We start from the raw sequence: 20118 nt of genomic DNA on the forward strand, positions 1-20118 counted from the left end.
ATTAAAAAAAACTTTAAAAAAAAAAAAGAAGTGTGAGGTCACCCTGAGTATATGACACATTACCTCAAAACACAAAGATTCAGGACTGGAGTGATGGCTCCACAGTTAAGAGCATTAAGAGGAACTGGTTCAGTTCCCAGTACCACTGTTTCCCAATTATCAGTAACTCCAGTTCCAGGAATCCAATGCCCTCTTGTGATCTCTGTGGGCACCAGGCATACATGCAGGCAAAACACAGAAAACATAGAAAACCAAACGTCACTGTGCCAGAGCTAAGCCCCTCTATGTAGCCATCTGGAAACATCACAAGGCAGCCAGGGTTAAGGAGACTCTTCCTTTGTTATAAATATATTATATACATCCAAAACATGACATTAAAATATTACTCCATGTTACAGAAAGGTATTAAGGCGTTCTATTATTTACATTGACAAGCAAGCACCTTTAAAAAAAAACAAACCCAAAAATAAAAAAGCCCTAATCTTCCTTCCTCCTCTGACACACTGGCCACAAGGGACAGTGTCCCCTCCCCAAATGACCAAGCCCTTCACAAGAGCTGTGCCCCGTGAAGATGTCTTCATACTGAAGACCTCAGATGTGGGTGGACACGTGGACAGAAGAACTGGGGGGGTCGTGGAGGGGGGCACCCGTACGGGTGCAGGGGATTCTGGGCTCTCCCTGCCAGCTGCCCTCTGACCACTGCCCAGCTCTGCCTCCCTTGGGTGGCAGCTGGGGTGGTCTGCCCACCTAGGCCTCTGGAGTCGGTTTGCAAGGCTGAGGGAGGACCATGATGCAGGGACATTTAGATGTCCTGGGGGCTCCTGATCACTGGGGACAGACCAAGTGAGTCAGTGACCCCCATACCGGTGAGGGCCACGGCAGGGGGCAGGCGTGCCGGGCAGGTGTGCAGGGCGGGGCTGGCCAGCAGGATGGGGCTCCCCTTCTGCAGTCAGGCTTGGCCCTGGAGCAGCTCAATGGCCCAGGAAGGCCCAAGGAAAGAAAAGACAAGGAAATGAAAACTCGGTGGCTCAAGTATTCTGTGTCACTGGGGGTGGGCTAGGGGTGCCTGGGCCCAGCCCAGGGGACTCCTCTTCACTGGAAGGGCAGCTCAAAGAGGCTGGAATTTGGCAGATGGCTTCAGTTCAGGCTGGGGAAGGTTGGCGACCAGGCAGCTGGACATGCTACTTGATCTTCTGAGCCCACTTCATGTCGTCCGCCCGCGGCTTCTCACCCGTCAGACCCTGGATGAGGTCCTCCAAGCGACGCCAGAAGCCTATCATCTCTAGGGGGTAGTTGAGCCAGCCTGCAGCAGACACAGTCAGGGGGTTATGTGAAGAGAGCCAGCCTGCCTGGGGTGGGGTCCTTAGGAGACAAGCTGAAGAAGGTGGGGCACAGGGACACCCCATAACAGGAGCTTAGGGCCCTCCCTCAACCGCTGTTTTTTTTTTTCTTTCAAGATAGGGGTTCTTTGTATAGCCCTGGATGATCTGGAACTCACTATGTAGACCAGGATGGCCTCAAAATCCGAGTTCTGCCTGCCTCTGTGCTGGGGTTAAAGGTGTGTGCCATTCCACCCAGCACTTGCAAAGGCAGGGCTGCTAGATCCTAAGCCCAGGGCAGTAACTAGGTCCCAAGTCAATTGTCTGCAGGCTGGGTGAGTATCTGGAATCACCATAGCCTGAAGTAGGGAAGGGGCTCTGGTGTGCTTATGGCCCTGTCCTCAGCACCTAGAAGAGCACCTGGGACACAGCAGGTGCTCAATAAATGTGCATGCTGAGAACACGGGTTAGGCCAGGGCTACATGCCCCCACCCTCCTGACTCTGGGGATGGTACCACGCACCTGTGGTGATACAGAAGTATGTCTCGTGGGGCGCCACGTGGTGGATGCGATGGTGTTTCCGTGGCAGGATCACGTGCCAGTCCTGCAGGACGGTGACCCAGCAGGGCAGCCCCAAATATGTGTGTGACCATTTGTGGATCTGGTTGGTGAAGGTGCCAAAGATGACCAGGCAGAAGACGAAGCATTCCCAGGGGTACAGCTGCTCCAGGGTCTCTGCAGGGTAAGGGCACGGGCATGGGACCTATGCAGCTGCCCCACGGGCCAGCCAGCTCCTGTACCAGGTGGCACCCAGACCCCTCTTGGCCTCCAGCGTGAAGTCTTTCAGCTTTGGAGGCAGCACAGGGACTGGCTAAGAGTGTGGGCCGGTCTGATTCCTGCTGACACTGTGGGCTGCCTGAGCTTGGGGCAGGGCTCTGGGTCAGGTTCCCGATGTAGGACCTAAAGACATCTCTTGAGGAAAGACATCTTAGCCAGGGACTCGGGGTAAGTCTGGGACAACAGGGATTGTGACTCTTTTGGGCCCTGTGGGCTTCTAGGGTGTCAACAGCTCCTGAGTTCACTTTGGAAAGAAGCAAAGCTGAAGGCCTTCCCTTGCTGGCTTCTGGCTCGTGGGATGGGGGAGGCAGGAGGTGGGTCTCTGGAGAAGGGGCTGCTGGGAGACTGTCGGGTTGGGGCGGGGTCCCGTGGGCACCTCAAAGGGAGGTGCCAGCAGCTATCAGACAGATGTGGCCTTACCTCTCCCAATGCCCAGTACTGAGCTGGCCAGCTTTGGGATTCCTTCAGAAATGGGCATTGCTTGGCCTCAACTCCCAGTTCCTACTTTTGGCTTTTCAGTGCCAGGATTAAACCTGGCATCTGGGCATGGCAGGCTAACTCTCAGCTACTAGGTTCCACCCCAGGTCTCACAGTGCAAACTTCCCTTTAATAATACCACAGAACAAGGGGTGAGCTCGCAGCGACTCACGGGGAGTGAACCAAACGAGCAGCTCCGTGGAGGAGGTGGGAAGGAGGTCACTGGGGGGCCACGTTACCAGAGAGTGCTCTGAGAAGCTGGGAATTGGGTCTTAAGCTAAATGCACCCTACTAACGGAGACTACTATAAAAGACACGAATGGCCCACACATGCCCTGGAGGCTCCAGGAGCCTCCGTCCCTGATACTTCCTCTGAGGAAGCCCAGCTGCAGGTCTCACCTGGGCTCTGGGTTCGGAACTTGTAGGCCATGTTCATCAGCGGCAGAAGCGTCACCAGGCAGTTGTCACCATTGGTCTCGATGAAGTCATGCCTCGTGATGGCTGTGGGGTCAATGTGGTGCTCCCGGAACGGCCTGATGAAGGCCTGGGATAGAGAGGGTATAGGTGTTGTCACCTAGTCAGTCAAAGGCAGCGGGTGCCCTGCAGACTCCAAACTTGCTGCTGGGCTCTGCTCCGCCGCCCACGCCAGAGCCTCTTAAGGACGCAGACCCTGCCTGGGCCAAGGTCTGGCAGGCTGTCGAGCAAGACGGCAACACTGGTGGGGACCTTCCCCAATCCTTCTGGGCCCCTGTCCACCCACCCACACAGTGAGGGCCTTGGAGACAACATCCTCCCTGAAGCAGGGGGAGAGGCCCCACATAAACAAAGGGGACCCCGTCAACCTGGCGGCACTCGAGCCCCTGCTTCTGGAAGCAGCCTTCTGTCTCTCAGAGGCTGCTAAATGGAGCCTGCCTGGAATGAGCAGACCCAGGCAAGGCTCACCAGAGTGCATCCCTCTCCCCAGCAGCGATTGGCTGCAGGGTGGGCAGGGTGGTGCCAGATAGACCAATGGGATCAAGTTCTGGAAGTTTGGCTGCCACTTGGGGAAAGAATTCTCTAGGCAGCCAGTAGAGGAGGCCTCAGCTCAGCAGGGGAAAGCAGAAGCCAGAGATGGGGAAAACCCAATCTGAAAAGGTGGCCACCTTGGCTCAGTGGGGCTTTAATTTGGCACCGACGTAAGAACCCTTTTTTTTTTTTGGTCATAACCCAGTTAGCCAGAATGACAGCTTAAAGTCTGAACATAGGGGTTTGGAAAGATGGCTCAGTGGTTAAGAGCACTGACTACTCTTCCAGAGGACTCGGGTTCAATTCCCAGCACCCACATGGCAGCTCACAACTGTCTGTGACTCCACGCTCTGACACCCTCACATAGGTATACATGCGGGCCAAACACCAATGTACACAAAATAAGAAGAAATAAATTATTTTTTAAATATTTATTTATTTGTTATGTATACAATATTCTTTCTGTGTGTATGTCTGCAGGCCAGAAGAAGGCACCAGACCTCATTACAGATGGTTGTGAGCCACCATGTGGTTGCCGGGAATTGAACTCAGGACCTTTGGAAGAGCAGGCAATGCTCTTAACCACTGAGCCATCTCTCCAGCCCAAGAAATAAATTATTTAAAAAGTCTGAACATAGGAGAATAAGCCAAATTGTGGCTCAGGGCAGACTCCCTGACACTCTCTGACCCACCCATCTGAAATGTATATTGCCACCAAGCACAAAAATCCTCAGACCAGTCTGAGGGCAGGAAGGACTAGGTCAGGTTAGCAGACTGAGAGGAAAGGGGATTAACTCACAGATACACTGCCTGGCATACGCACCTTCCCAACAATGGGCAGATCCACAGAGCCCCATGTATCGGCACCCCAATGTACCAGGCCGGACAGGAAGTCAGCAACGAGAGCTCCTGCAACTGTGGACAACAAGAGTGTGAGCCAGGGCATGGACCTGCGGAGACATCCTCGTCCCTCCCATCCGAGGCCGTTCTTCCACTCACTCGGTCGCTGGCTCACTCATTCATTTATATGGGAGGGAAGCATCCGTGCTCCTTCCCAGCGGACAGAGGCTCAAGGTAACATTTCCACCCTGGTCTGCAGAGAGCAGCTGCATTTCTGTAGGAGAGGTGGGTCCTTCACTCCACCCACGGCAGCCCACACAGCAAAGCCCACTCTGTTGTGGTGAGGCTGCAGAGCTGCCTTCCTGGCCTTGTATTAGTAAGGGCACCAGCTGAGCTGCCTAGAATCCCAGCACTTGGGAGGCTGAGGCAGGAGGATCCAGAGTTTGAGGCTAGTCTGGACTACATCGGCAAACAAGTATCCGTCCCACCTCCTTGACCTAGCTTTTATCCTAACGGATTCAATCCTTTGGGATTTTCCTTTGCTCCCTTGTTCAATCACATCTTCACCAGCTTTCTGTTTTCCTTGAACTTGCTTTGTAGACCACACTGGCTTCAAGCTGCCAGAGTCCTGGGACAGAAGTCGGCTACCACCTCACCCAGCCCTAAACTTTTCTTTAGTTCCTTTCACAAGAGGAAGCTTAGCTGGGTGGGGTCTTACCCTGGGTCACCATTAACTTTCTTCCATTTAACAGCAGGTTTTTCTTTAATCTGTTTAACTACTTGAACACAGGACTTAGCTCCATTCTAACTTCTGGGGTCCCTTTCTCCTTGCTTATCTTGTTCCTTTTGTTTTATTATAAATCCTCACTAGAGTTACCACCAATAACCTCACCACAGAGTCTATTTTGAGATTTCCTCTGCCAATGCGATTAATCCAAAACTCTTCACTTTAGCCTATGGCAGACTTTTCGGATAATGGCAAAAGGCAGCCACATTCTTCATTAAAATATCCCAAGAATGGTCTCTAGGCCACATACAAATATTCTCTCTAAAAGCTTTGAGCCAGGTCCCCCCAGTTCAAATCATCTTCAGCATCTGTCTTCCATGCTCCTACTAGCACGGCCTAGGAAGCAGCTCTTAGAGCATTCCTCTGCTTTCCTAACCGCAAGTCCCAAAGTCCACATTCCTCCAAACAAAATCACGGTCTGGCCTATCACAGCAATACCCCAGTCTGGTTAAGGTTTTCCATGGCTGTGAAGAGACACCGTGACCACGGCAACTCTTCTATAGGAAAGCATTTCACTGGGGCTGGCTCACAGTCCAGAGCTTAGTCCGTTACCATCATGGCAGGAAGCACGGTAGCATGCAGGAGCTGGACTTGGGGCTGGAGAGGTAGAGGAGCGTTTTACATCTGGATCCACAGGCAAGAGGAAGAGACTGCCGCACTGGGCCTAGCATAGCTGAGCATTTGAGACACCAAAACCCACCCCCTAGTGACACACCTCCTCCAGCAAAGCCACACCTACTCCACAAGGCCACACCTACTAATAGAGTCACTCCTTATGGACCTATTGGGGCCATTTTTATTCAAACCACTACAAATGGTATAGATAAATTACCTTCGAGCAAAGGAACGTTGGGGGTCCTACCTCTAACACTTTGCTGTGCCTTTTGCCTCCTTTGGGCTCAGCATCCTTACTTGCTTCGTGAGAGCAACTGTGGAGTCTCTCCAAAGGCCTGTCCCAGTGTCATTTAGTCAGTGAAAGATGTAAACACCGCGGGCAGGACAAATGGGCATGGGGAACACTGGCCGCTTGTGGGTGTGGCGTGGCAGGGAGCCAGAGCACAGGCTTCTTGTCCTGGATGTGGGGATCAGAGTGCGGATGCAACAACCCCTCCCCCAGCGGTGGCTCACATCTGGTTGTAACTGCACCACTCTGCACACACTGCGGTGCAGGCCTATGTGGTTCAAGGCCTCCTCACGAGGATGCACCTCTGACCACACATGTCCCCACGTGAACTCTGCCCCATGGGGAGTCTGAGGGGTAGGCACGAAGGCTGGCAGTCCTGCGACTACAGTCTCTGTTGCCATGGCTCAACTCTGTCAGCATCACAGGGCAGTCACAGCAATGTGTGTCAGCGCATGGGGGTGAGGGGTATGGTATCCTGCAGCAGTGTGTGTCAGCGCACGGGGTGGGGGGTATGGTATTCCCGCAGCAGTGTGTGTCAGCGCACGGGGTGCGGGGTAGGGTATTCCCGCAGCAGCTTGTTTGCAAGTATTTTGGGTTTCACTTGCTTCGCTGGGATAGCTCTTCTGGAGTCATCGTGTGTCACATGCATTGACCATTTCCCTTTTTGCTGCTGAGTACTGTCCCCTCCTCTGGGTGAACGCAGAGCCCTCCCCTGGACTACTACTGAGCCCTAGCTGCATGCTCATTCGTGGAGAAGACTGTGTGCTCAAAGAGTCCCTCATTCCTTTAGGTGAAGATGGCAGGGACATTGTGTTTTTGAGGATGACAGCTGGGTAATCACATCCAGACAGGCACTGGCCCTGGGAGTCCTACATGGCTCTCTACTTACTAGGGTGGGACCTCTGGCTGAGTACAAAGCCATCTTGCTCTGGGGATCCCACTTCCATTTCATTTGGGTGCTGGGATTTGAACTCTGATCCTCACACTTGCACACAAGTGCTCACTTTATCCACTGAGCCATCTATCCAGCTTCTAGACTGACACTTTCTTTTCTTTTCTTTTTCCTTTGGTTTTTCGAGATAGGGTTTCTCTGTAGCTTTGGAGCCTGTCCTGGAACTAGCTCTTGTAGACCAGGCTGGTCTCGAACTCACAGAGATCTGCCTGCCTCTGCCTCCCAACTGCTGGGATTAAAGGCCTGCGCCACCACTGCCCAGCCTGACACTTTTCTTTCTTATATTTTTGGTTGTGAGCCTAGCCTTTAACTGCCGCGCCATCCCTCTTTCTTTGTTTAAAGTTTTTCAAGACAGGATTTCTCTGTGTAGCCCTGGCTGTCCTCGAACTCACAGAGATCTGCCTGCCTCTGCCTCCTGAGAGCTGGAATTAAAGGCGTGCGCTGCCACTTGACACTTTTTTTTGAGACAGGGTCTCACTACTTGGCTAGCCTAGAACTTGTTTCGTAGACCAAGCTAGGTTCAAACTCAGAAATCCTCCTGTCTCTGCCTCCCAAGTGCTGGGAATAAAATTAAGTATGACATCTCAAAAAATGACTTTTGCCCCCCTTGCCTTTCTTTTTTGTGGCTGACACTTCTGAGTTTAAACCAGGGCACACCACAGACTTCCACGTTCCCCTTCGTTAATCCCTGTGGGCCAAGGCCAGGTCCCAGTGGCTAAGCTCCTTCCCCTTAACTGTCCTTGGCAGTTAATCCTCTGTGATCAGAATGTGACAGAGCAATGAGGAGAAAGTCAGGACAGGGTGGTCTCTGGAGGTGTCTCTCATAACCAGCTCTGTCAAGGTGTGTGGGCCTCACCTGAACTTGAGTCTGGGCTGTGAGACTGCCTACCCGAAAGGGGAAAGAGTGACATGGGAATAACCCAGAAGGTATCCCCTTGAGCAGGGCAAAGTAACCTCACAGTGGCGAGCCACACTGACCTATTCTGCCTATGCTAAAATGACCCACGAGAGCCCTGCTGTCTCAGACCCCGAGTCACCCTAGGTCACTCTGAGTCACCCTAGGTCACTCTGAATCAGCCAAGATCGTTGGTACAGAGTCAGGGGAAGGCAGGCCTCTTGCCCAGCATGCTCAAAGGCCGAGTTCAGAGTTTCACCCCTGCTAAAAGTAAAGCAAGAGGCCAGGTGTAGTGGTACACCTCTGGAACCCTCATGCAGGAGGCTCAGGCTGGAGGACCAGGAGTTCAAATCCAGCCTGGGCTACACAGACTTCAAAGCTAGGCTGGGTTACGGCTAAGAAACTACCACAGCACAGTGGTCCTAAATTAAGGCTGTGACAAGAAACCAGACTTTTGTATCCTTAGATGGGACCCTAGGACAGGAAAGGGACACTGGCTAAGAAACTAAAGGCACACAATCACGGGTAGAGTATAGGTACAAAGCAGGCCCTCTGGGCGCTAATGGGCACAAGTGCTTCCTTCTACCATATCCCTGCAAATCTAACTGACTGTGGGCTGTAGCTCAGCTGGCAGCCTATTTATCTCACAGGCAAGAAGCCCTGGATTCCCATGGGTTGATCCCAATACCATAGAAACAGTCACCAATTAATGCCAGAATTCTGAAGGGAAAGCAGGGAGGTCAGGAGTTCACGGTCCAGCCTGGGCTACGTGACCCTGTCTCAAAAGCAAAGAGAACCATCTAGTAAAACAGGATACTCTCCCTTCACGTCCAGTGATAGGCGCCATCACACCCGACCTGCCAGAGGATGACAGAGGCTGAAGCTGGCAGGGATGGACTGTCCAAGGTCACCCGTGGAGGGGCAAGAGGCTCACACTTAACCTTACAACCAGGTCTGGGAAATGGAAGTCACACAGGACTCATGTCCCTTACCTAAGCTAGCCAAACAGGTGCAAGGTGCAGAGCGCTGGGCTCCGCCACAAGCTCTCTGTAGCCTGAGCCTTCATCCCTGTGTGAGCTGTGTTTTCATCTGTCGGATGAGGGGACATGCTCTGGACTGCTGTCAGGAACAATCGGGGTAAGAGTATCCCTTCCCACCCTGTGAGGGAGGAAATGGCTCTCAATTCCTGGGGCCTGGTGGCTATTTCTAGGGCACCCACTCCAGGCCACTCAGTTGCCCATGAGGCTCCTTTAATGGGGGCAGGGTGGCAAACACAGGCATACAGAAGTCTCTTTGTTCCCACCCTGGTGGTGGCTGGCGGCTCGCTCGCCCAGGGAGCAGCTTTGGCCTGGTCACCACCCTTCCCTGGAGACACTGGGAAGGGCACAAGGATGGCTCTATCCAGTGACAGCGTGAAGGCTGGGTGGAGGTGAGACCGACAGACTAGGCAGACAGACCCTGAAAGTCTACATCACCTAGGCTCAGTTAAATCCAGAAGGCTCAGCAGCGTGACCTCCTGACCTCAGTGCTGATGTGTGCCCTTCACCACCACCAAGCAGCTCCTTCCAGGACCCACTGCAGCTCCCAGCGTGCTGTGCTCTCCCTAGGGGAACGGCAGCTCATCCTTCAGTCACCTCCCACTGTCCTTGTCACAGCCACCAGTGTCCCTCTGCTACACTGCCGCCTCTGGTGGTGGCCTTCTCTGCGCCTGCCGCCTCTCAGTTCTCCCATGCCCCTCCCTCTGCCCTGCACCCACTCCCGCTCTCCAGCCAAGGTCTCCCCCAGGCTACTCTTGTTTCTCCTGTGGCACCCGCTCATGTCTTGGGCTGAACCTAGAATTCATCCCTGACCTCACCACTCACTGCACAGCAGCCTGACTGTGCATATAACTCAACTGCACAACTCCTCTGAGTTTGGGAAACCCATCACTATCTGCTCCTTGGCTCCCAGCATCAGAAATCCTCTCCCCATGGGAAATTTACCAGCGACTGCCCACAGCACTCAAGACAAACCCACCATCCAGACCATGGCTTCCAAGGTCCTGCACCACCAGCCCATCCACCCACCTCTCCATCCACCTCAGTGGCCTGCCACCAGGCCTCTTTGGTTCACACAGGCCTCAGGACCCTTGTACTTGCTGTTCTACCTCAGACACAGGCTTCCTCTTGCCTCTCCTTCCCTCAGGCTATAGTGGCAACCACGACCTTATCTTGTCAGCTGTCAGGCACTGCACCACAGAAAGCCAGCTTACACCAAGCCTTTCAGTTTGAGTTCTGATCCCCAGGGTTGCCTGGGGCATTGGGAACCGCTGAAGAGACAGGAACAAGCTGGCACAGTGCCCTCGGCAGCTACCCGCGTGTTAACAGACAAATCAGGGCGGCTATTTAAATCGATTGAGGATTATGCAAACACCACTATCAGGGGATTACTCACCCTTATCAGACCCAGAAGCCCTTGCAATAGGAGAACTGGCCACCTCGGGTGTGAAGATGGGGCCAGGAGTTGTGGAACCCAGGTCCCAAGCAGGGAAAGGGAGGCCGCGACCTGCCTTACAACACACAGCCAGGCCTACTACATACAGGGTGTCCACCCACCCTCAGTCAGGGTGTGGCTAGAGTCTAGGTAAGGGCCAGCGGGCAGAGGCCAATGCTGGAATCCTCTGTACAATACTGCTACTAGGAATAGTGGCAACAGTTACCAGGGAAGTGGCCAACTCGGGTGCTCACAGACTATCTCCTGTCAACCCGAGCAGTGGCCGAGGTAGCCTTGGTCAGTGGTTTAGCAAGCAATGCTGCCTCCCGACCTCTTCCCAGGCAGTAGCCCTCTCAGCACAGCTGAATCCTCCTGGCTTCCCTACAATCCCAGGAGGCCACAGTGCCACAGCCTCAAAGTTCATGACTCCTGCAGTAGTCAGCCCAGCCAAGGTTGTAGTCACCCAACTCCGGGGTTAGGGGACTCCTGCAGGTGGGACCTGAGCGCCCCAGCGCAGAGAGGGCTAAGCTCTGCCCCAGACTGAGTGACGGCTTGATTAGCGGGCCTGTACACTACTGGCTAAGGAAACCAGAATGCTTACAGTGAGATTGTAGAATCAAAACCACAGGGAGGGCCAGGAAGTACCAAGGGTACCATGGCCCCTTGGCCAGCCCCAGAGTTCAGCAAAGGAAGAGGACACACACTGAGCAAGAGGGCAGAAGACTGGAAAGGAAGGACACTGAGTCAGCTGCAACCAGGAATGCAGTTGGACGCTGCAGCCATGAGGACATCAGCGGAAGGACATTACAGATCTTTGCAGGCCCTCCTCTGAGCCTCCAGTTTCTCATCAAGAGGGAGAGTATCAGCCCCTATGCCTGGCCAGGGGAACACCCGGCACTTCTAGTACACAGTGCCTCGTTCCACACTCACTGAATTCTGGGCACCTGTCCCGTACCAGACCTTGTGTCTGAGGTGGGGGATGCAGCAGTGGATGCAGCAGAAAACACACTCTGATTCCTGAGCAGGGTCTCACTGTGTAACCCTGGCTGGCCTGGATCTCCAGAGCTCTTCCCCAGCCTACCACATATTGAGATTAAAGGCCTGCACCACCGTAGTCAGGGCTGTTTTTGAGGGGCCACCGCGGAGGGCCTAAGCATGTGGCCTCTCGGTAGACCTTGGGGGTTAAATGTGTGGGGTCCAGAGAAGGGCTCCAGGCACAGCGAGCAGCTTGTACAAACAAGGGTCCTGAGGTAACTGGGGACAGTGGGGGAGGGGGATGTTGAGAGTGTGGCCGGGGTGGCTGAACAATACAGGTGGGGAATGCTGAGGCTGGGGCTGTGAAATGGAAGGGCCATCGTCGCCTCTAAGAAGAGCAAGTGGGGAGTCCCATAGCTTGTCCTTGATACAAGGCCACCCTGAGCACTGGGTGCATACACAAGCGCACACACACACACACACACACGCACGCACGCACGCACGCACGCGCGCGCGCACTCGCACAAAGGCCCCTGGCACTCACCAACACCCAGGATGACGAGGGGCGTGTGCTCCCAGCGGGCCAGCAGCAGGAGGTGAACCAAGTTGTGGGCGATGAGGCTGAAGCAGAGGATCACAGAGCACCACTCCTGGAGACGCTTGCCTGTGGGGAGAGGAGGGACCGAGGGAGGTGACGGAGTACACTGTGCCAAACACTCCCCCCCACCCATTTCACAGACAGCACCACTGCGGTCCAGAAAAAGGGCTTTTGCAAAAGCAGGACACTGTGCACAGGGTCCATGCCCAAGGCTGGGCCTGCAAGTGCCAGTTCTTTGTAGACAGGACCGGGTTTTTTGGAAACCCCTTCAGGAAGGTGAACGATCTTGCATTTTAACTGAAGTTTCCCGGCACCATCTGTTTCCAGGTCAGTGACTATCTGAAGGTAGAGGCCATGGCCAGGCTCTGATCCCTCAATCCACGGATGCTCAGAGCCTGTCCAGCTTCCAGGAAGCAAGACACAGGTCATCAGCCTCAGGGTCAAAGAAGAATAGGGGGCGGGGTCAGAGAATGCGTGTTGGGGACATCAGGCCCCAGGGTTCCAGGGTTGGCACTTGGATGGCGGCAGCCAGGCAGCAGTGTGACCCTTCCCACCTGAGAAGGCTGCAGCAGGTGACGGAGAAGTCACAGACCTGAGGATCTGGGTGTGAACTTTAATGCAATCACAGTTCAGAGACTCGCAAGTTTAGACAAGCTTCTCGTTCCTTGGGACTTTGGTGGAGATGTCAAAACTGGGGACAGCACCGAAGTACCCATGGCCTGGGGATGAGCCAGACTTGCCCCATTCATGGCCGCTGTGATGCCCAGGGGCCGCAGAGAGCAATGTGCTGATGATGGGGTTCATTAAGAGGAGAGGCTGGGGAGCTTGCCACCAAGTATGGTCACCTGAGATCGGGCACACATGACAGGAGTGAACTGACCCCTGGAAGTCATCTGCTGACCACCACAGCATGTACTACACGGCACACACAATAAATAAGAAGGAAATATGTGCAAAAGTTTGCATATATTTTATTTTCAGTTTTTCGAGACAGGGTTTCTCTGTGTAGTCCTGGCTGTTCTGGACCTTGCTCTGTAGACCAGGCTGGCCTTGAACTCACAGAGATCAGCCTGACTCTGCCTCTTGAGTGCTGGGATTACAGGTGTGTGCTACTACCTGCTGATGTATAAAAGTTTTTTAAAAGAGAAGAAGACATGAGAGATAGAAGCGTCGCTCAGGAGCCGAGCTCTAGGATGTCTGAGGCCCTAGGCTCATGTTTGGCATCACACAAAAACATAAAGAGGAGCTGGCAAGAAGGTTCAGTAGGTAAAGGCACTTGCTGCCAAGCCCGATGACCTAAATTCAATCCCTGGTACCCACACAATGACGGGGAGAACCAACTCCGCAAGCTGTCCTCTGACCTTCATAACACACTCACTGTGGCACACGTGCTCGTACACACTAAATAAATGTAAGACAACCTGGAAAGAAGAAAGCCTCCACGGCACCGAGACCGCCTCTCCATGCACTCCCTCAGATAAACCACACTATTTTCTGTTGACAAAGGAGTAAAAACACCATGTGAGTGGTAAGCCTTCAGCCTGTTTCCCAGGCAGCTGGTCCCAGAGGCTGGAGAGGAGACCCTCATGCTGACAGTGTGATCACCGTTGGTGCTTTTACCATCAGTGCTTAGCACTGACCAAGCAATTACCAGGATCCAGGAACCCACCCAGAAGCAGACGCGTGAAGGGCAGCCCAAGGCCACTCAGCATGCCAGCCCCTGCCCTGTGTTCTTCTCTTATTCTCTACCACACCACTGTTCTGATGAAGACTCCTGTACGGGGTTAAAGAAGGCCCAAGCTGGGTCTGCTGCCCCTCCCCCTCTGCCTCTGTAGACCAGTCTAGAAATCTCTATACTTTGCCTCCCCCTGATCAGTGACCCTAACATTCCCCACCTACCCCCTCCCCAGCCCCCAGGGCTACCTGAATGTGAACTCAGGCTACTTCAAGTTCCTTCATCAGGGCCCCAGCACTCAGTTGGTGTTCAATAAATGCTCGTTGAACAAGCAAAGTCTAATCGCAAACCGTAACCATGCCTTCAAGTCTGACGCTTAACACTACACAGGCAAAGATTAGGCTCCATCTGTGTCCACGCAGCAGCTGGCTACTCCTGACTGCTGGAGCCAGAGCTTAAATTAAAGCAGCTGCCCCCAGAAAAGGCTGACATTGGGGGAGGGGAACTCAAGGGTCACATGCCCTTTGCCCATATACAGAAGAGGACACCAAGGACAAGGAAGGGCAAGACCCCCAGAAATCACAGGAACAGACCCAGGCCTGGGGCTTCCAGTCCTTCTCAACTGTGCTATTTCTGAGCCCCGCGTAGAGCCGCGGCCTGTCTTCCTCTTCCGGTTCCTGCTTGTGGGTAGGGCCCAGGGCAGGAAGCCCAGGGGTGGGGGAATAGGACACAGGAGGAGACAAGGGACAGGTGACTCTCCCTGCCAACCTGCTTGGTTTCCTGTAAAGATTGAGGAATGAAAACTGGGCAGCATCACAGTCAAGGACTGGACTAAAACAAAAACAATAATGACAGTGTCCGATGCCCACGGGCGGAGGATGGGCAGCGTCACGGACATCAAGGATTAGACTAAACAATGACGATAATGACAACACTGCCTGATGCCCACGGGCAGAGGATGGGCAGCGTCACGGACATCCAGGATTAGACTAAACAATGACGATAATTCCGATGGGTTGGTGCCCACTGATGGGAACCATGTGCGGCTGCAATCAGGATCCTCTGGCCAGGTTTCCTCTTATTTTTGAAAAACGTGATTTAAACTTAAAACCACATATATCCTAGTTCTTGTCATCCCTAAGAACACAGGGTTGTCACTCCAGTTATGGGTTCCAGGTCCCCCAGTTGCTTTCAGAGCTGTCTGGTTAGCCTCTGTGGAACCCTAAGTGAGACCCAGCCAAGGAAACTGAGGTACACAGTTGGATGTGGGCCTGGAAACTGTTAGGTCTGGGCTGTCCCGGCTCCCGAGCTCGCTTAGTTCTCACCCTGTTGGACAGAATGGTCCTGAAATCTGAGTACTTCCCCTTAACTTATCTCACTTTGGACCTGGGTTTGGCTGCAGACGGACCTCAGTTCTGATCTACAAAAGTGTGTATGACATGTCAACAAACTACGGGTACCTCACGCCATCCCTGTGCAAGCCAGGACAGTCCTCCCAGTGCCAGGGAGGCCAAATAATTGTCTAAAGTCATAGCCTAGGTCATCAGTCCGGCAGGCCCATAAAATAGCCAATTTTACCAACAGGCTAAGGAGTTGAGGGGGCCCTAGGGGGGCTTTACTCAGGACTCAGGTCTTCCAACCTCCACCGAAAGTCTGTTCCTGGCCTAGAGTGGCATGGTCAGAGAATCTTGGCCAAGACGCAACAGTGACTGCCCACTGGCCTGGGTGCCTGTCTGTTGGCTTGCGTGCCTATATGAGGTAGGGATGAAACCTGGGAGAAGAGGAGGGCACACCTACCTCACAGGGCAAGCTTAGCACCCCTGCCCCTTCCTGCTCCAAACAACCTACACTTCCGCTGGCCTCTGACTATCAGGAGATCCTGTGCACCATTAGGAGCAGACAAGAAGGACAGAGAGGACAGGACCAGACACAGGGGACAAATGGGATGAGAAAGCAGAATCCAGGGACATAGAAAGATAAGACCCAGAGGGAGACAGACAGACTGAGCGGGGACAGAGAGAGCTCGGCCCAGTGCAGTGGGACCAGGCCTGGCCAGTTAAGTCGCAGAGGCCCCAAGCCTTGGTGATATGGCTTCAGGCAGGCCCATTTTGGACTGAAGCCAGGTCCAACTGCAGGACCACAGGACAGGCCACTATCTTGGGGTCCTAAGCACTTCCGTGGCAAAGGGCACTCACAACTGTCCAAGCTGGTTGACAGTTGGATCCCACACCATTCAGGCCCTGCCATCCTCCCAGCTGGAGCACTTGTGAAGTGGCACACACGGCAGGTTGCAGCAGGCACTGGAGAGCTGCCACCTTGGCCAAGCAGGTGGGAGGGAGGCTCCACCAAGCTCACCAGGCTCCTTTCAACCTCTGACTTTTGGCTCACTGCTGGGAAATCCAAAGTGAGCATGGAACTCTGCACAAGCTTTCAGCGGCTGCAACACGGCATGGGATTAAAGCCTACGCATGGAGCCCTCAAGGCGCCGTGGTGACTACTGCCTAACTCCTGACCACTCCCTTCTGGGTAGAAGGTCATACTGCTCAGGGGATCCCCACATGCACTAGGCCAGGTGCCTGCCACCAACACCACAAACAGGATCTACTACTGTCCTGGAATTAACTTCTGCAGCCAGGGAGAAAACCAGGAAACAAGAGACGCAGCCACTTCATCTCTGTCCTGGTGCCGGGGTAGCTCACATGGGGCAGGCAGTGCTACCATCCTGTGCTAAGTCTTTCCACAGACACGGACAAAATTGTCCTGGGGTGCCATAGGTTCCCCAAAAGCCAGATGCCAAAGAGGCACGGCCTACCCTTGCCAGCCCTTCTACTGTAGTGGGAGCAGTCTAACCCCAGACAGGACTGGGGTTCAGGACATGAGAGCATGTGGGGAAAATGCCTGCACAAGCCAGTCTCCAATAAATGCCATCTTTGTGAACTGGCCACTCCCAGCGACAAAAGACGACAAACCACCTTCAGCCCCAGGAATCTCAAGAACTCAGTTCTGGGACTCAGGGACTTCTCATTGTGCTCCTCGGCTGTGCCAGGCACACTCCCACCTCAGGGCCTCTGCGCTGTTCTTTGGACCTCACACACGCTCAATGTCCTTTCCCTCCTGCCCTTCCCGGCTTCGGCCGTCCTTTCAGCAAGGTCTGTTATGGGCTGAGTGCCACCCCGTCCCTAACATGTTCCCTGCTGCCTCTGCTTCACAGCACTTGGGACCCCATTCCCCTTATGTGGGGAATGGGGTCCCCATCCAAAATGCCAACCCAAGTCTTGCCTGCTGCTGTGCCTTCAGGGCTGAGAACAGAGACCGGGACAAACATATCAGCATGTGCTCAAGCCTGCTCTCTCATTTTACAGGTCGGGTCCAAAGGGGTCAAGGCACCTCTCTAAGGCCACGGGGCTCAGTGGACTGAGACAGACAGGGAGACCTTCTGGAGGAACTTGGAGGAACCAGTTTGACCAGTCTTTCCCTTTCTCTAGGTCCGGGGAGAAAGCCTTGACTGAGGGTTTGGGGCCCCCAGACACTGTCTGAAGCCTGGGCCTCTGTATAAAGCTATTCTTCTGAGAGCAGTAGCCAGGGAATGATCCAGAATCAAGAAGGAGGGGTGAGAGGTAACCCCAGGAAAAAGCAAGAGGAAACAATTGGGGCCAGTAGGAAGTAGGCTGTGGGGACAGTCTAGCCCTAGGCACTATGAATCCTTCAGGCTAGAGGCCTGGGGACCAGCAAGACAAGGCTTGCTCCAAGCTCAGAGAAGGGCAAAGGGCCAGGTGAATCACAGGGACTGCCTATTGTACAAAAGGCTTAGTGCCACAGAGAGGGTGTTATTACAGTGGGTAACACAGAAAGAAGAGAAATTTCACCTGTGCCTGTGTGAGAAGGAAGGGAACCAAGGCTGGGAGCGAAGCAACTAAGCACTGTGAGCGCCACCAGATGCCCTCAAGGAGAGCAGGTCCCTGGCTGTTTGGGTATGGGCCAAGGACCCACCCAAGACAAGCGACTGGAAACTCAAGGCTGGGACAGCTCTTAGGGACCTAGGACCCAAAGAGGAAAAGCAAATGGCCCTACGTCACATGCCACTTATAGCTGAAAAAGCATCAAACCCATGCAGACCAGGGCAGGAAGCCAACAGAGTAAGTAGTCTCAGCCCCACCCAGGTCAGAATGTCGGACCACAAAGCCGACTCCTGGAGATACCTTGGCAGAGGGGCCTCAGGCTGTCATCTGACTCTGGAGTGCACAGGCATTTCCCCAACCCCTGGAGACACCCAGGCAGGCGGTGAAATTCCCGAGGCTCCCTGGGAGCTGGAGAACGGGATGGAGCCAGAGCTTGTTAGGGTAAGAGCAGGGGTGGGAGAAAAGAAACCGGAGTGGGAGCCTGGCCTGAGGACGGCTGGGGAACAGGGGTATCCCGCAAAGTCCAGAGGGGCTAGTGTGTGGGTGTGGGAGAGGACAGAGCCAGATGCAGAGTCAATAGGGTCTCAGTCACCGCCCCAAATCTTCCAGAAAGAGGTGAGGGCTGACAGTCTCATTGGGAGTGGGAAGGGAAAAGTTCACTGCAGCCACTGAAGCAGGGACCGTGATGGGGATTGGGGGAAAGAGCTCCTGGCATACTCTGCAGAGATCCAAATTGGGGGCCTCGGGGCTGGACTGGAGGGCTGATAATCCCAGATTGGGGGGCGGGTCAGTTTGCAACCCAGGACCCCAGCTAAAACGCACAAAGTGCAGAGTACCAGCGTGGGGGGAGGAGCCGAGGGGGACTTAGGCAGTCGTGTGAGTTTAGGTGGCTAAGGGCAGGGCCTGTGGATGAGGAGCTGTCTGAAGCTAGGCTGCCTGAGAACCGGAAGCCTTGGAACCGGTCCTGGGGACACAACTCAAGTCAGGGTGGGGTTCCTAACGTGCCCAAGGTGCCCTGAGGCTATGACTCCGAATGTGCCGGTGCAATGAGGCTGTTCCTCGACCTAGGGGTGTTTCTGCAGCCCAAATGCCTCACGGCTGTGGGTAAGAAGGGGTCTGGATGGGGTCCCTAGACCTGGAGGTGCTCTTTGCTAGTTGGAAGCCCCGAAGTTCCACTCAGAAGGTAGAAGCTGGGGTTGGGATGGGGGCAGGGTTCGGATGGCGTGGGGTTCGGATCCAAGGGCATCCAAATGGGCTGGAGTTCGCATCTCCGGAATTCGGGTGGGCTGGGGTTCGGATCCGGGGGGGCTCGAACGCGTTAGGATTCAGGTCACGGTGAGGCTTGAATAGGCTGAGGTTCTAATCCGTGGGCTCCGGATGGGTTTGGGTTCGAATTCGAGGCTTCAAATGAGCTGGAATTCGGATCCGAGGGGATGGAGTCTGGACGTTCGGACCGCCTGGGGTTCGATCCTGGGCGGGCCCCACGCCGAGCACCCATCAGCCCGCAGGCCCGCTGCCCGTCCTACCTGGAGAGTAGAGCGCCGCCAGCTCCCGGGCACCGGCGTGCTGTGCACCCCAGCGCCGGCCCTCCGCCGACTCGTCCTCATCCAGCTCCGGCTGCCGGCCCGGCGCGTCCTCGGCGCCCGCCATGGCCCGTCGCCCGGCCCGCCCGCTGCGCTCTGCTTGCGGCGGCGGCGGCCGCGGAACCGCGGCGAGATCACGCCGCCCAATGACCGGCCGGCACTGGGCGCGGCGGCCGGGGCGGGGCCTCGGCGGGGCCGCGCGTCACAGCCAATCGGGACCCGCGCCCTCGCCGCGCCGGGCCAATCGCAGGCTTCCGGCCCGCAGCCAACCGCGGCGCCCGGGGGCGGGGTCGCAGCTGGACGCAGCTGGGCACGGAAAGGGGGACCGGTGTGCGCGTCCCCGCTGCGCCCCGTGGGCTGGAGTGCTGCGCCAGAGCCAGAGAGTAGGCGCCCGTGCAGTGGTCCGCGACTTGACTTCTGCGCGCGCCGCGAAGCGCCTGCTGTGTGCACAGCAGCCGCGGTTCGCGCATTCGCCGGGAAGCTGCTCAGCTCGGCAGCACACCCGTTGCACGCACGAGGTTTCATTTCATTACCCGGGAGTAGTGAAATGGCCAGCCTGAGTTACATCGCAAGACCCAGTCGCAGAACGTAACTAGTGATACTGCCTCTGAAAAGCCCCTCATGACCGCTTGCTGGCGTGCCCCCTCCTCTGGTCACTGTGACATCACCCTCACGCTTGTCAGCGCTTGTCATGGGTTATGTCTCCCTCCCAGGAAAAGCCCCGTGAGGGCTCTGCCTGGGCCAACAGCTGGCAGATGTTAGAAGCTAAAACAGGGGTTGAATGAATTTGGACTTAACAGAATGTCCTGTCTTTAGCACATCCGCATTAAGAGAGCTGCAGGCTTATGACTTATGTAAAAGTCTTTAGGATGATAACAGCCTCTGCCCCGGGGGCTGTAG

General features: G+C 54.9%; 1 protein-coding gene across 1 annotated transcript; it reads right to left on the bottom strand.

Annotated features, from left to right (window-relative positions):
* Positions 1 to 320: 320 nt before the first annotated feature.
* Positions 321 to 19362, bottom strand: Peds1 (plasmanylethanolamine desaturase 1). Its single transcript, XM_050120141.1, has 6 exons — positions 19162 to 19362; positions 12008 to 12127; positions 4462 to 4553; positions 3033 to 3177; positions 1842 to 2054; positions 321 to 1303 (listed from the first exon to the last, which is right to left on the bottom strand). Exons 1-6 carry the CDS (start codon positions 19283 to 19285, stop codon positions 1182 to 1184), a joined length of 816 nt encoding a protein of 271 aa, XP_049976098.1. The 5' UTR covers positions 19286 to 19362; the 3' UTR covers positions 321 to 1181.
* Positions 19363 to 20118: the final 756 nt, after the last annotated feature.

Source organism: Alexandromys fortis, unplaced genomic scaffold, assembly GCF_014885135.2.
Source record: "Alexandromys fortis isolate MF-2015 unplaced genomic scaffold, M_Fortis_MF-2015_v1.1 scaffold_141, whole genome shotgun sequence".
In the NCBI taxonomy this organism is placed as follows: Eukaryota; Metazoa; Chordata; class Mammalia; order Rodentia; family Cricetidae; genus Alexandromys; species Alexandromys fortis.